The 16,887-nt window shown below is 35.7% G+C and overlaps 1 protein-coding gene and 1 long non-coding RNA gene across 2 annotated transcripts; one reads left to right on the top strand and one right to left on the bottom strand.

Moving 5' to 3' along the window:
- The first annotated feature begins 1,864 nt into the window (after positions 1 to 1,864).
- Positions 1,865 to 8,036, top strand: LOC149076268 (uncharacterized). The gene is made up of 3 exons (XR_016194045.1): positions 1,865 to 1,996; positions 5,334 to 5,442; positions 7,776 to 8,036. It is a non-coding gene; the product is annotated as an uncharacterized LOC149076268 (long non-coding RNA).
- A 4-nt stretch (positions 8,037 to 8,040) lies between these two features.
- LOC149076267 (uncharacterized) lies at positions 8,041 to 11,896 on the bottom strand. The gene is made up of 4 exons (XM_089243836.1): positions 11,564 to 11,896; positions 9,730 to 9,839; positions 8,591 to 8,723; positions 8,041 to 8,442 (listed from the first exon to the last, which is right to left on the bottom strand). The coding sequence occupies exons 1-4, from the start codon at positions 11,746 to 11,748 to the stop codon at positions 8,325 to 8,327; spliced, it is 546 nt and encodes a 181-aa protein (XP_089099962.1). The 5' UTR covers positions 11,749 to 11,896; the 3' UTR covers positions 8,041 to 8,324.
- Between the last annotated feature and the right edge of the window lie 4,991 nt (positions 11,897 to 16,887).

The raw sequence follows: 16,887 nt of genomic DNA, 5'->3' as shown, positions 1-16,887 counted from the left end.
TGGTTTCAATATTTTTTCTACCCGCGGCCCTCTTGCCTCAATTTTGGGCTTCCCAGAATTTGTCTGATAAGCAGAGACTGGAAGTTAAGCAAGCGAAAAGACACTAAAATGCTTTAAATAGTTTATTTATCGGCGTCTGACACGTACTAAAAAGGCATCTGTAATTAATGGACAAAAAGAAAACTAAGAACTAGATAATGAGGATCCGAAATTGTCTGCTGTTATACCGTCTATTGTTCTTTATTAGTTTATAACATTAACTTTTGGAGGCCCGTGGCCCAGTGGATTTCTTTTTTTTGAAAGTGGAAGGCCCATCCATGCACACGACTAATGAGCAACAAATGGGAAAAAATGAAACAGTGAATCACTCACGGCCCGGTTGTTGAGAAACACTGTATATAATATATATATATATATATATACAGATATATTATAATATCTGTATTATTATTGAAACGAAGATGGTATTATCATGCCAAAAAGAAGTGTTTGTGATCCTTCAAGCTTAGGTCAGAGACAATTCGATCTAATACTAAATACTTAATCAACAAATGCAAAATAATAATAATTCTAGCGAAAATTAAAGAACAATAATTAGTGAATAATTGTAATTATTTATTAATTAGAACTCTTACAATATCGATATGAGTATGAGGGTACGTTGATTGCGCTATTTGAAAACTATGCACCCGTGTATAAGAGATTAAAAATCTTTGTCACTTATGTCTGACAACAATGTTGGACGTCTCTCTCAGACACTTACACCTATTTTCATTCAAAGGGGTGATAGGGGCGAGGCTTTCTGATGAGAATTTACACTAAGAATTGAAATTTTTTTAAATGAGCAGTTGTTTTTTGAAGACTTTAATGCTTAAAATATCCCAGTCATGGCCTCTAAAAGTCGTTGACAAACATAAAACAATTTCGAAATAGGCAGTTACGGCAGGAAAAAGTAAAAAAAAAAAATGAATTTTTACAAAAATGGTTGAAAAATATGGAAAAAAAAGGCATTTGTGTTCAATTATTTTTAAACTTGCGAGCTCTGCTGATAATTACCCACTTCAAAGCACTGAACAGGAATAAATTAGTGACGATGTTTTTAAAGTCGGGGGAAAAATATTTAGTGGGAATCAATTTCCAAATGGGGGGGGGGGGGGAAAGCACATTTTTTCAAATTTAATCAACATTTTTTGGAACATCTCGGGGATCTCTTTGTAATATAAATATCCCGTATATACGGAACATTTGGTTACCCTAAAATGAGAGCACTGATTAAAAATAAGTGGCCCGTGCAAAAATTTGAAAGTTGGAGAGTGACAAGAGTAAGATTTTTTCTTGATATTCGCAATAGGAACGAAAAGTTTGGCAATTGCAAACTACCAAAGAATGAATTTCAAGAAAAACAAGTTATCAGTCTCACATTTTCGAAGAAGAAAAATGAGTAAAAATAAATGGGTTTTTTTTATGAACGTCAAAGCCTTCATCTCAATTTAAATTAGCCTAGAATTCCATTTTTACAGCACGCAATAATGAGAATCCTACTCAATGAAAAAGCGGGAACGTGCCACCGGATTTTGGAATGTGGTGGAAAAGCAACTCGTTATAATGGCATTATCATATATTACAATATATGGACAAAATAATTCGGTGTCATTATTTCCAACGGGAACGGTGTAACAAACATGAAAGGAAAACAAAAAGAAAACATTTCTAATGCAAATGCCACACCAGTGTTTGAGCAATTTCATTGTTTTGTAGGCAATAGTACATGTCGTGGAACACCATAGAACAAAAAAAAAAGAGAAAATCTCACAGAAAAAGCTATTTAGATTCACGAAATTTGTTGGCTCACCTTTTGTTTTTGTTGTAATTAATTAGGTAGGTTTGACGAACCGGCTGGACTCTGGGTAGTATTTAAACGAGAGCGCAGTCTCGGCAATTTCATCCGTCGAATTCCCATTCGAACTTCTTTTTTTGAGTTTCCTCAGAGAAATAAGTAAGTTTCTCGAAAAATATTTTGATTATTTTTATTTTAGTAATAATGTTAGTTTGTCTCAATTCTATCAAGATAATTATTTCGAAGAAGAAGAAAAAACGTATAGTCTTTGCTGCAGCATTGAAAATTACAACTTTTCAACTCTTATTAATATCTATCTTTTAAGATTTTCTGAGCATCACTAGACAATGCAACTGTAAATTGCTGCTCGTTAGTACAGTATTTCTCGCGGAACCCCCCAACGATGTCTCAGGGAATTCCTGAAGCCATAACTCTTAGTTGATAAACGCTGCTACACGTGGATTTTAATTTTTGATGACGATTTGTGAGTACCCAGGAAGATTGGGGTATCGCCAGTGCCGTCTTAATGCATGGGCCCACCCGGTCACCTCAAGAGAAGAGGGGCCTCAGAAAAGGGTAAAGATTGGGGTATGGTCAGTGCCGTCTTAATGCATGGGCCCACCCGGTCACCTCAAGAGAAGAGGGGCCTCAGAAAGGGTAATTTCGGTGATTTTTTTCGAAATGACAAAAAAAAAAAATTTAGTAAACTGTGTGCATTTCTTGATGGAAAAAACTTTTCTTCATGTTTATTTTTTCACGTATGAGACAAAAAACCTACATACAGATCGCGTGACGAGTTGACTCTGCGATAAATTGACGTCCCGACCAATTGGTTACACGACAAATTGTCACTGCGACGAATTTGTACCGCGACGAATTGGCACTGCGACGAATTGGCTCTGCGACGAATTTGTACCGCGACGAATTGGCACTGCGACAAATTGATGCGCGACGAGTTGAGTGCGACAAATTGACCGGCTACGCGTTTTAATCATACCTGCTCCATACCTTCAAATGAATCAATATAGGCCTATAGCAATGAAAGGATTTTTTTCGCTTAGATTTTGCTGGTACGGTAAGTTTATTATGTTTCCAAACTATTTATTTATTTACATACAACCTTAGAAGGCATGAATGGGCTTGCAATGGTAAAAGACTCATGTGTACAAGAAAGGCAGTCAAATATAAACACCGTTACTAAAACGCCAAAAGTAAAATAAAAATAAAATTATAAATTGAAAGAAAAAGCCAAAAAATATAAAATATTCAGTGAGTAGGGAAAGCACTTCACGTATAGGGCCAGATCAAAATCTTCAATAGTGGAGGCAAATCTTGCGTAGGTGACAGACCGTTCCAGATCTCTACCCGTGAAAAAAGGCACAATCCATTTTGGCCGTTGATATTCTTAGTTGAAAGCGATGCGTACGAGGGTTGGCCAGGGCAATCTTAAGAGCATCACGGGCTCCCGGACCAAATGATTTTTCTGAGGGAATAATTTTACAAATTATTTACCAGGCAAATTTTCGAAAATCTCAACCAGATCTCATTTTTGAGAGGCCGCCTTTTCTCTTGGTGTCTCCGGGCCGTGCCCGGGTGGTCCCATGCGTTAAGACGGCACTGGGGTTGGCTCGTTTGTTCATGATCTCGAAGAATGGTTTTTTCCCGATGGTAAATAAACCATTTAGTGAACTAGTTTGTACAGTAGTACATCTTCGAATTCTCTGCAACGATTCAAGCATGGTGGGGACTATTTCAAAGATGGAAATACATTTAATTTGAAGTTTCGTGTCAGAGTTCAGATAACCTTGGTGAAAATCTAGCTTTATGAAACAAGAAAAGAGAAAATTAGCTTCGAAAAAATATACATCACACCGCTGATTTACCTCAATGACCCCGGGTTCACCGTCAACAGTCAAGTTTATCGTAATCAAATCAATATCTTCATTGCACCATGATGATAAATGTTTTAGAATATTAGAATAATGTGTAAAGCTGACGCCACGGTCGTGTTCAACCTGGCACAATATGTTCCGAGGCTGGTCATGGGCGAGTAGTGTGACCACTCCGTTATTGGCAATGACCTTCAAATGTCGGGGAATGGCCTACCGAACACGACGGCCCAGTTCATATTCCAAGGAATACCTGATAGGCCACCACCGTAGAAGTAGGAACAGGAATACCTGATAGGCCACCACCGTAGAAGTAGGAACAAGTCACAGATGCCCGACAAGTGGAAAGCGCACACATCACAGATTTCGAGAAAAGGTTAGAATAATCGGTCTGCGGGAAGTATGCAACCAGTTCATACTTCTACTTCATATTAGATGTGCAAGCTTCGTCAACAGATAATTCAGCAAGAACTCAAATGTTGAAGGCTTAAAGGTATTGAAAGTTTGATCAAAGAGAACGACCAGGGCTTTCCAGGTCCGCACCCCAAGTCAAAGTATGTCTCGTTTCTTTTCGATCTTTCAATCCGTCTGGCAACACGTTGGTCGAAATATTACGCCAACAGTCATAATACGCGTTGGCGTATTGTTATTCCTGAGAGAGCATTCTGGAAGCAAATATTCGCCAAAGAACATTGGTGTGTAGCCAGCCTATGTCACTGGTGCTTCATTGCTGCAGTGGAAGGGAAATATTGAAATCAAATATTTGCGAATGACTATTGTACCAGTGACATTAGCTTAATAATATAGTGTGTTTTTGCAAGAGTTGTCTAACAAACATCAAACTCTTTGCTAAATTTCTTTGGATGGTACTGGCACACCCACATTACGGTGTTTACCCCGTTTACTACAAGGGCCACACAGCCCTAAAGCCACCACCCCCCAAGCCAACACCAATAAAGACATTATGATCGGACTCGTTCTTGACTTACAAGAGGGTTCCCGGGATATTAGGCCATGGCCTAAAGTATTTTCTTCCTGACGTTTCGCCTACACCTGTGGCGTAGAAAAGCTTCGTACCACTTTCTCGCTTGCCACGGAGACCTATGTCCGCTTAACCTCAGAAGATACCCACAGCAGATTTGGGCGAAACGTCAGGAAGAAAATGTCTTAGACCATGGCTCGGAAACCGCTTGTAAGCCATTGAACGCCGCCCATGAAAGCCTCAGACAAAGCTCATTCTTGATTGCTACAGAGGTCTTTTCTGCCTGTGTAATCATCATTAATTCATATATACGTTTCACACCTAACTCTACGCCCATATAATATTTTAAAGTCACACGGAATATTTTCAGGATTACATCGCAGGTCGAATCGAATTCTCGGAAGAGCGATTGGTCCGCAAGCCCGAATATGTGCACCTACGATCTAGGTTCACTTATTAGACAACATTTCCTTTAGTTAAAAGTAACTAGTTCCTCCCTTGACTGCTTTATTTAGTTTATCATTATGGCGTCCTAACTGTCAATTCATATTTTTTTTTTTCTTGTAACTCATCTTTCGAATAAATTACTCAGTTATTTAAAATTATGTTTGTTTCATATCGGCAGACGTGAAGATAAACCATGTCTAGCTTCAAGTCTCTCATGTTTCTTCTGGTCATCTTCGGCCTGTTGTGCTTGAGCAGTGCTCAAATTGGAGGAGTTGGTCCTGTGGATGGTAAGAAAAGCTGTTATAATTCAAAATTCGATCACTGAAAATTATGCTGGAAAATATTTATAAATCTTCAACCCACAGTGAAGAATGAATTTGGATGAATGATTTTTTTTGCCTAAGTACCACAATTTCCTGCTTGCGTATAATCTGTACATACACATACATTTCAATAATATTTTGTAGTCACGGAATATTTTCAGGATTGCATCGCGTGTCGAATCAAATACTCAAAAGGGTGATTTGTGTGCAAACCAGAGTATGTCTGCCCATGGTCTAGATGCATTCATTATATATAACATAATTGTCAAATTGTTAATTTATTGAGGAATGGAAGGTCTAAAGTTCTTTGTTGGAAAAATGCTGGGAAAATGAATTTGAAAGAATCTAATAAAACGGTAATAATTAATATAATAATAGGAAATAACAATAAAATTTTACATTAAAATTTAGTAAAAAGTAAATGTGCCAATAACTTTCCAATGAGCTAAAAAAAACAACTATTAATTTTTTTGAAATAAATTTCCGACTCTCATTGGGCATTAAATCAGGGATGTATTTGTTCCTGGCCGAAGCACTTCTGCCATGAAGGGCTCGTGCCCTCCCTCAAGCCTAACAAAATATGAAGAAAAAAAAACATAACAAATATAGTCAATTCGTTATAAGTCGAACTCCGATAGCTCGAATATCTGTTTAAGTCGGCGTTTTCCCTCATCAGCCCCAGAACATTTTCCGTATTTTAATGTTAAAATTTTCTCTTAACTCGAAGTTTTCTTCCTTTAAGTCGAAGTTTACTGGAATGAGAGAAATTTAAAAAGCAGCGTTTATTATTAGAATTTAGCATTTATAAATAGAATTTATCAACAGAAATGAGAATTTAAAAATATAATTCTCAGCATTTAGCAACAGAATTTATCAGATTCATTTAGCGCAGCGGTTCTCTACCGCTGCTCCGCAGATCCCTTGAAGCTCCTTGTGCACTTCCCAGGGGCTCAACGGTGACTCGAGGAAAATAAAATAAATCAGTAAATTTGATAGATAAATAAAAAAAAGAGGCCTACAGGGGTTGTCATAAAAAATTTCCACAAAAAAGTGCTCCTCGAGTCAAACAGGGCTCCGCCATAGAAATTATAGACTGGAAAGGGCTCCACGAGTCTAAAAAATTTGAGAACCACTGATTTAGCGGATTCATTTGTCTGTTTGCAAAAAGTGAATGATTTTCTCAAGAAAGAAGGGCAAAAAGAGTGAGAGAGAAAGAGTAAAAAATCACTGCATTTTTTTGACAGGAAATAATCTTGTATACATTTTATTTATATAATTCTTTTCATCTATACGAGTATCATGTATGCGCCCGTGTCCATAATACACTATGTACGTCGAGTTTATTTTTAAATATTCTCATTCAGTAATTGGATATGATTTAATGAATACCTTAACTTTTAGAATTTTTTCATCTGCAGTAATTTGGCATATTTTACTAATACGATATTAGTCGTAAATAGCGCTGCTATTTTAATGAAATCTTTCATTTTCCCCAGTCTGAAATCGGATTTTAAGATAAGTTGAATTAACGATAACTCGAAGTTTCTTTCTCAGGCGCTGCACATTCTACTTATCAGAATTTGACTGTATTTTCGTAAAAAAATTTAAACATCGAAATAAAATACATTTTATATAGTTTTTCCGTTAATTTAAATGATTTTTTAAAGGTTGGTAACTCAACATTTCTCGGGAAAAAAATCTGTGCCCTTCCCCCCCGAACCTTTCGTGACCCCTTTAAAGGTAGATACTGCGTGTGGCCCTGTCTCCTATTTTGCTCTCCTGTTCTGCAATAGCTCACTAAATACGAATGGGTCCGTGAATGATTTTGAGATAAAATTTGCGTATCAAATCTGTTTCTTTCAAATATGGTAATACCGCAAAGTCACACAAGAAGTGTGACCTACAATAAACGCATAAGTCGGGGTACAATTTCGCTTACGAATACGTTAAATATTAGGTAATTGGGGAACAATATTTTTCAAAAACACCAGTCTTTTTTGGAAAAAAAATTAATCGCGATACTATCGCGGATACTATTTTCCACAATACTACCCGTAACGCTTAAAAATTTATATTTAAATACAAGAACCAGACATTTTCCTCGGAAAATTGCTTAACTCTGAATTTGCGAGTCAGGGATAGTACTCTGTACCTGATCTTAAAAGATTTTCCTATGCCTGCGATGCATTTAAAGACAATTCATAATAATTCAACTGATCGATACATTCACAATCTACTTCCGATGTCATATTTATTATTGATTAAAAATATATACTTATATTTGTTAATTTTTACAGCTGCGAAAGCTGCTGGTGAGGCCGCTCAGGCGGGAGCTTCTGGTGGAGCCGCCGGTGGAGCCCCTTCTGCTTAGAAATCACATTCAAAACAGATGGGCAAGAATTTCCTTCTGTCAAACAACCTGAAGATTCAACTCAATACAGAAGTCGATTGTTTATTTTGAATTCGGACATATCTCAGATTTATACAATAGTTTTTATTCATTTTGTTTGTTTTTTTCAGTTCTTAAAATAATGCAATAAAATCATCAATTGAACATCTTTGGTCTTTTAACAATTCCATTTATTGGCACAAAAGACGCAGATTTTCTTTTAGAACAAACACGAGAATCTTTCCAATTTAGTAGTTAAATTAACTAATGTTCTAAACGATCTACAATGAGTTTCCGAATGTTTATAATATTTAATTGGTGTTTCTCCCTCGATATTCTACCAAGCGATGGAAAATAAATCGATTAAAAATTGAAAAAAATATATAAGAAAAACATTACTTGATGAAATATCATTTTATTATTGAATTGTTAATAGCAAAATATGGAAAATATATTTTCATAAAGCGGATGAGGCGTCGCTGTCGAAATTCCTCGCATCAGATCTGCTTGAGGGAATTTGTATTTCAATGCCTTCTAATTCCTTGTTTACTACAACCTGGCAACCTAATCGTGACCTGCAGGGGAAAAAAATTAAACGAAATTTCCTATATAATGATTTTCACCTAACGAACGTGTCAAGTATATTGTTATGTTTCACCGAAAAATGTTATACATATCTTTCTCTTGGGCGATTCCAGTTTTTCAATAGAGGTTTATACGTACGTTGATGTTTTGTCTTTCATGATGTCCAGCATATCATCTTCTTCTTCAGTGCGTTCTGAAGAAAGGCGATCGAAGTCTTCTTGTCGGAATATCACATGGCAAGTTGAACAAGCCATCAAACCCTCACATGCTCCTATGAGTCGATAGTAACGGGAAAAAGCATTAGACAAAGTTTTTTATGGCAGAATATTTCTTAGGCGTAATTTTTTTAAATATATTTTTTTAACTGATGAAAAGTGAAGAAAAACGGCATTCTTCTTAGCATTAGCCGGCATGCGGTGTAAATCGGGGTAATACTAGCTTTATGAATGTGGAGTCTGATCCGTTCATGACGAGAAAAACGAGGTGCGATAAGGATCACATGATATATTCAGAAGACCAATATCAATATACAGGGTGTGCACAAATGAATGACACGATTTTAAAAATTAATATTTTCAAAACTATTTCACATAATTATAATCTGTAATGCACAAAACTAAAGAAAAACCCAGTGTTTTTTTCAGCATCACTCAATAGATGGCAACACTACCGTAGAAAGGAGTGTCTGAATGTTTGACGCAATCGCCCTTCTATTACTGTCAAATAAAAATTCCCACGTACAATTAAACAATGTATTTCAAATCCCCGAATAACGGTCACCCTCTTTTATGGACGAATTTGTTTGACTCTAAAAGAGAGGTTTTTCGCTGTATATAAATCAAGATTTACTGTTGCAAAAGCAAACATAAAGCTTGAAATATCTTAACGCAGTTCGTAAAATGCAAAGTATCCTGAAATGCTGAGAACAGACGAGGTTCAAATTAGCCATTGCAATAAATTCTTTGAGTCCAGATACAAAGTGTTTATAAATAAATGGACACTAGACTTATAAAGAACCCATTAATTTTGATGGAGGTACTTTGATGAAACTTAGTATATGGGATATATGGCGCATGGGGAGGGGGGGGGGAAGAAAGATTCAATGAAATACGTCCACAACAACGGGCACTACATAAGTCGGAGTTATGTCCGTTTATTTATAACCACCCTGTATTTAAAAATTTTCCGGAATCTGTGTCTTGAATTTTCCATAATGCCGGCAAATGCGGGCGGGCGGGCGGGGGGGGGGATTTAACAGTAATAAGATCTAAACTCACCATAGCCCTCAATATCAATATTATAATTCTTCAATGTGTCGAAAACGGTCTCTCCTTCTTTCCCGTCGATCGCCAAGCGTGAACCATCCAGAAGAAATGTCATCTTCACTCTGAGTATGAAAAGAACAGATTCTTACTATGGAGTCACCGATGAATTAAGAGATAAAAAAATCTAGTAGTCGTTCAACGATTTCATTATCATCTGGGGATCGATATTAAAGTTTTTCAACATCATTTTTTCACGCAAATTTTATTTCTCTGGTTTTATTCAGAATTTCCCGCAAGTAAATTATAACACGGTAGCAGTGTTTTATCATCCAGACGAAGTGTTAATACTGGTCAAGAGTGTCACGAGATATTTAATGAAAAAATTACATTTCACGTCGTAAACGGCTGGGATTTCCAACAAATGTATAACGTAATTCAATGTGACTCTGAAGATCCTCCAGGTGAGGGTGCGAGATATTTAAAATGCTTAACCACTTAAATGACGTTGACGAGATATCTTGCCGTCTTAAAAATCGCTTATTTTAGCACTGAGAAGTCTAGAAGTCCAGCTATTTTGTAAAGTTAATTTCTTAATGCAGCAATTTTCACTATATCCTTTGCTTTGCACTCGCTAAAAATCGGAAAACACTTCATTTAAAAAGATCTGTCGTTTTGAACGGGTTTAGGGATTTTTGCTGTGCCGCTTAAAAGGTTAATAGTGTTACAATAATATCTCGATAAAATATTCTTGCAAATTTCATACAAATTACATACGGAAAGAAATTAAATTCTAATTATAAGATTTCCATGGTACTTGTGATTTTTTCGAAAGTTTAATTTATTTTGTTCTTACATAAAGAGATTCCTTAAATACGCTGTGGAGGTTTGAGGAAAATTCTGAATAAATATTTAAAAGAAATTAAAGATTGATTATGCAAAAATATAATTCTTGATTATGTTTCTTAAACATTCACCCAGAGGTATATGAAATTTCATCTAGAACAGTGATTCTCAACCTTCAAAAATACGCGGTTTGGTTAACTTTTTTTGGATAAGTAGGAAAAAAACCATCTCTAAAACGCACCGCTTGAGAAAAAAAAGAATGATCGGAATTCTTTCACACAAAATAGTATTATTATTAAGGTTTGAAAATAATATATTTTTGAAACACTCAGTTATTGTGTAATGCATATGGTAATAAATGGCTACAGCGAATTAAACGACTGTAAATCATTGGTAGAATATAAAGGTATTCATTTATTATTATTATTATTACTATGATAGGTTGGAGTCCTTCCATTGCATCCAAACAGCAAAATATGTAGATGGTGTACATTGGTGGCATTCAGAAATTTCAGAGCAGATCAATAGAAGTTACACATATGTGTTACGGTACACATAAAAAAGTTCATAAAAATAAAAATTAAAAACAATTATATATTTTTGACAATAACATTTCAGGAGATTCAGAAAACCAGTCACAAAAGCACAAGCTGTCGTTAGAAAATTGATTCAAATGACAAAAATTGTAGGTTTGACAGTGAAAATCTAATGCATTCCGGCGCTTCGCATGAGCAAAACCCATGGGGAAAATCAGGAGCACACTCTTGGTTACAGTATGGACAGGCAGGACGAAATTCATTGGTAGAATATAAGAAATACACAAAAATAAATATTATAATGCAGAATTTAAAAAAAAGATCTGTAATAGGGTTTCTATATAAAATCGTAATAAATAAACGTTTTGCGGGCCGAGTATGATTAAAATCAGGGCTTAATACTAGGCTCCAACCCGATTTTTTAGAAACATGGATTTAGAACGCCGACAAAAGATTAACAAACTTACGTTTCTTTTTGAAATGATGGACTAGTGACGACACTTCTGGAATTTCCATGCATTAATACTTCATTATTTGCTACGTAATTCCAACCGACAACATTTCTGTATTTTACCGGTCGGAGAAAGACATTTCCCAGTTGGACGTTGGAAATCCTAAAACTCCCGAGTAGCCGCGTGCCGATATTCGCCATGTGTATGAAAAACTAATCAAAACTCTCCGGCAAGTAGTAAAACTATTATCACCATATAACTCATCTACCAATGAAAATCATGGCTGCGCTCTCTTGCTATTTCATTTTCAGAAGATATGCATTGAAACTAATCTTCTATTCCTCTTATGAAGAACAAAGAAGAAAAACCTCCATGAGGAAAGAGGAAATATTGGCATAAGATTCAACGCGATTATTGCAATTTTGAAGGTGAAACGATTCGATTTTCCTCAGTCATTCTCATTATGAAATAATTGGTCAGAGAATGGCCAATTACTCAAGGTGACTAGAGATTTTCATCGATGATGTGAAAAAACTGCAATCCACTTCATAATAAAAATCTTACGAAGCTGAAATCAAGTTCTAGGATGTTTTAAAAGAAAATAATATTTTTGCTTAACTCTGTACATTTTGGTAGTTTATTATAACTGAAGTCAATATTTAAAATTGGAAGGTTGTTTTAGCTATTTCGTACAATTTATTTCTCAAAATACAACTATTACTTAAGAGGGTTGGTGCATGCAGATTTTCTAAAAAACACATTTTCAAATTCTTAAACTTTAAAATAATATAAAATTTTCTACGTCCGTGTCCGAGATTTCGTTTTACCTGCACTGGAAGTATCTTTAACATATTTCAATACAAACCACTAGCAGGCATTACATATTGTCCATTAAAATGCTCTTTTCTCAAAACAGGTTTTTTCTCTGTTAAAGAGCATTTTTTCAAACACTATTCGTTTAAATGTCTTGAAACTTTGTATGTCTCTCAATACTGAGGTGTTACATACTTTAGCAAGAGGACTTCTCATTAAAATTAACTAAAAAATAATAATTACGGCACGAAGTTGGAGAAAATTTCAGCGATTTTTGAAAAATCTGCATGTTGAAGTTAAAATTCAAGAAAAAATAACCAACAAACAAAATTCTCTCCCTAAATAATCTTGTTAAGTTGTATTAAATATCCATAGCATTTGAGAAAAAAAAATTGAGTACCTAAAATGAATAAAAATGTTTTTAAATGTTCCTTAAAAGATTTTTCTCATAGGGAAGCATGGAAAGACAAGATCGTGTACCAACCTCCTTAAAATACTTTGAATTTTGAGCTAATATCGTTGTCTCCATCTTCATACACTGTGCCCGTAATGTATTTCCATAAAATTGTTTTTATTTCGCAATAAAAGATTACAGGAGAAAGGAACTTTAATTAATAAATTTAACTTTATTGGTATTTTTACAAGCTTTAATATATATATATTATGGATTCTCATTTAAAGATGCCTTGCAGATATTTTACTTGTTTAAAAATACTGAAAAAGTTTTGCATTCACTACCAAGTAAGAATACACGAAAATTAAGAAATGAAAGAACGAATCCAGAATCAATGAAATAAATAAATTCAGAACTAATGAAAATCCACAGTTTATAAGTTTCCGACAATATTGGGGTTTTTTTCTGAGTCGGGCACAGGATCCAGTTCCCGTTGGCTCACCCGTAAAGAAAGTTGCCTCTGCTTATCAATGCAACTTGGTGCTGTATGATTATTATTTTGGAGTATATCATAGCAAATTAGCAAAACCGGAAACCATCAAAAGGTATTGAAAGTGCAGGGTGGACTAAAAGTCCGAGTGGCTCATTTTGAAAATTAATAACTAATCAACCAACCATATAGACGAAGATTGACATGAAATGTTGGGGAAACGGGAGCGGACATGATGATGATGATGATGTCAATTCATATACGGTACAGTCAAACCTCGTTAATGAGTCACTCTTGGAAGAGCAAAAGAGCAAAAATATGACTTAGCAAGGGGACTGACTTGTTAAACGGAGTAAGCCGTAGCTGTACCAATTCCTGCCTGAGGACAATTGGAACTTCCAAAAGGTGACGCGGTAAGCGGAGTGACGTGTTGACCGGGTGACGCACTAACGAGGTTTGACTGTATATGTATACAGTAGAGCATCGATTATCCGAATACTGAATATCAATCATCCGAAACATTGGTTAACTGAAAGTGTTCCAGTTGGAAAACTCAAATTTACGCGCTATATGGAAGTTCCGTTAGCGGCATTCTAGTGCTGTTAGTGAAAAAATGTTTTGACTTATTTTCCTAAACTGTGGGAATACTTGAATAGCCATTTTGAATTTGTCAAACTATGCTAGTCAGTTCTTTCTTATTTGTAAGACGTGCGATAAAAAACGTATGCAGTTTTGTGTTTAATATCACTGTTTCATATTTCTCCTATGACACTGGTACAATTTTTTTCCGTTAATGATCGGTTATCCGACAAATCCGGTACATCCCCAGTCACCAATTGTTTTGGATAATCGATGCTCTACTTGTGTACCACTTTACCGCCCACCAACTGTAGTCATATATCGCCATACGGCAATTTCCAACTAGTGGAGTTGGTTGGAAAATGAAGCTGCCCCAGGATCGGTAGGTAAAGAACATCGACGTTCTTTGGCCAGATTCGAACACGTGGACCTTGACGGTAGCCTTCATAGTGGAAGACGAGCATCTTACTACTGCGTCACTATGGCGGTATATATATACCGGCTTCGTCATTGACAATAGAGTTGGGGGGGGGGCATTGCCTCCCCGTATTTCCGCCCATCTAACCAAGTGACATAAAAAGGTGTGATTTGTGCTGAAGTAATCATAGCCTTATTATTATTTTTTAATTAAAAAAACCAGTTCAACTTTGACTCACATGTGGCACTGTAAAATGAAAAACTCGACATGACACATAAAATGTAACACAGTGCCTAATTAATGCTTATGAATATTTGTGTTTTACATGATACTTACCATATTTCACCTTGCGCCCCCTTCCACTCGTTATCCCAAGTTAAAAATACCAAATAACATAGTTTTATGTAACGCAGAGTGTCATTAATTATACACTGTTTCTGCTTCATGTTACAACACCACTTGTGCGTGAGTGAAATTTGAATTTTTTTCAATTTACCAAAAAAAGAACTCTGATACAAATACAACGCCACAACAGCAAAATGCCCAACGAGGTGGCTGACTCTAGGCCATAAGTATTCAGTGCAAACCGCATCTTTTTACGTCAATTGGTTTATTTGTCATTAATTTTTAAAATAAGTTCACTAGTATTTTGAAAAAGATTCTTTTTACAAGAAAAAAAAGAATTATAAAGCATAATTAAGTCTATGCGCTATATCATAAAACAGAAAGCATCGTGCTGCCATCTATCGAATTCAGTTGGTTGTAATTCCATCTGCGGAAAATACAGTACATATCAAAATTTACAAATCCGTATTTAGCGTAGGTGGAGATAGACTTGGAAATCTGGGGGGGGGGGGGGGGGGGCATGGTCATTATTGCTATGGGGGGGGCACGATGATGATGATGATGATGTCAATTCATATATATACATATATATACATTAGATCAGTCGACTCCACCTTTGACGCTGGGGGAGGGGTAATGCCCCCCCCCCCTCCGTATCTCCGCCCATGACACAGATGCAATTTTTGTCCATTTTTTTTTCAACAAACTGTTTCAAAATATTGAAAGGTACCTGAAATAGCATCAGTTTTGAATTTGTCTGAAATGTTAAAGTGGAGATTGGATGCAATATTTTCTGCAAATAACATAACAATTAAAAAATTGCAGTTTTACTATCCAACTACTTTGGATAGTCATAAACATGAAACTGAAAGTTTTAGTTGGTCTCAAAATTGGCGAGAGAAATATTTACTGCCAAGTATAGTATGTTCATTTTCCCCATTGTGACACAAATCAATGATACGCTATTGAAATATAGAATCAGCTTCCTTAACACTTCAAAGCTCAAATTTTTTTTTTTTCAAGGTGATAATTTTTATCATAGTTAATAGCACGTATTGAACGCCGTAAAATCTTTTTTAAAAAATCTTTTTCAAATTGTACTGCTTATACAGGGCTTTATTGAAGATGTGCAAAGTCTCAAAAATCACACATAAAATAGAGATATAAAAATAATATTACTTCATACAAGTATATACCATACATACTCGTGTATAAGCCGAGTCTTTAGTGGAAAAATTCATTCCTCAAGTAGGAGGGTCGGCTTATACTCGGGTCAGTTTTTGATGAGAAAATTTCGACCCCACAATCAGTAGTCATTTTTGTAGCAGTGTTCGAGAAACCGGCATTATTGGTACGGGATATGTTCAAAACCCCGATAATGTCAAAGACGAGGCAAAGAAATCGAAAACATCATTGGCTTTGATACCTGGTGGGCTAATGTCGATTGTAAAGCCTTATGTGAGTATGAATAAGTCAAAGACTATTTGAGGAATTTGTGGATCGAATGGATGAGTTCCGATGATAAAGAAAGCACAAAAAGTGGTGCCTTGAAGAAACCTGACATTGGCCTAGTGTGCCAATGGGTACATGAGGCGTGGTTCCACCGAAATTATCATCCGATCCTTCAAAAAGAGTTGCATCAGCAATGGCATGGGCGGAACTGATGATATCCTTTTTAAAAGTGACAATGGCGATGACAGCCCAGATGAAGATGAAAACGAAGATGCCTCACCCCCCTGTGATGATCTGATGGATTACCATGAGCTTGGAGACTCAGAAGAAACGAATTAAAAAGCTTGAATCGTTTTCTATTGGAAATTTCCGTAAACTATTAATTTTGCATGAAAATTTAAGATTTTTTTTTTCTCTGAAATGCATGGATTTTTTTGGGGTCGGCTTATACACGGGTTTTAAATTTATTGCGATTTTGGTGATCCTGAATGGTGGGGGGTCGACTTATACACGAGTATATACGGTAACTACCTTATTTGTGATTCATAATACAGTAAATGAAAAAATTGGGCTGCATACTTCAAGGTAAAATAAAAAGAAATGCAACCATAACATTTCAACAAATCAGTGAAATCACAGCCACACATAGTCTGCAACAAACAAAGACTTGCTGTTCTTAATTAGGACATCTACCAGCAAATTCAAAATATAAAATGAAAATAATATTTCCTCGTCTTATGTTCAAAGGTGATTCTAATTTTTAAATTTCATACTGGTTGCAATAATGAGCATTTAAAGAACCATTCGCAAATATGCAAAGCTACTCGCAATCATCTGGTAATGATCGG

This window comes from Pholcus phalangioides, unplaced genomic scaffold, assembly GCF_987345545.1.
Source record: "Pholcus phalangioides strain wild (caught in Gottingen) unplaced genomic scaffold, Ppha-v1.0 ptg000015l_1, whole genome shotgun sequence".
Lineage (NCBI taxonomy): Eukaryota > Metazoa > Arthropoda > Arachnida > Araneae > Pholcidae > Pholcus > Pholcus phalangioides.
The sequence above is the reverse complement of the archived record's forward strand: the minus strand, read 5'-3'. Positions and strand labels throughout refer to the sequence as shown.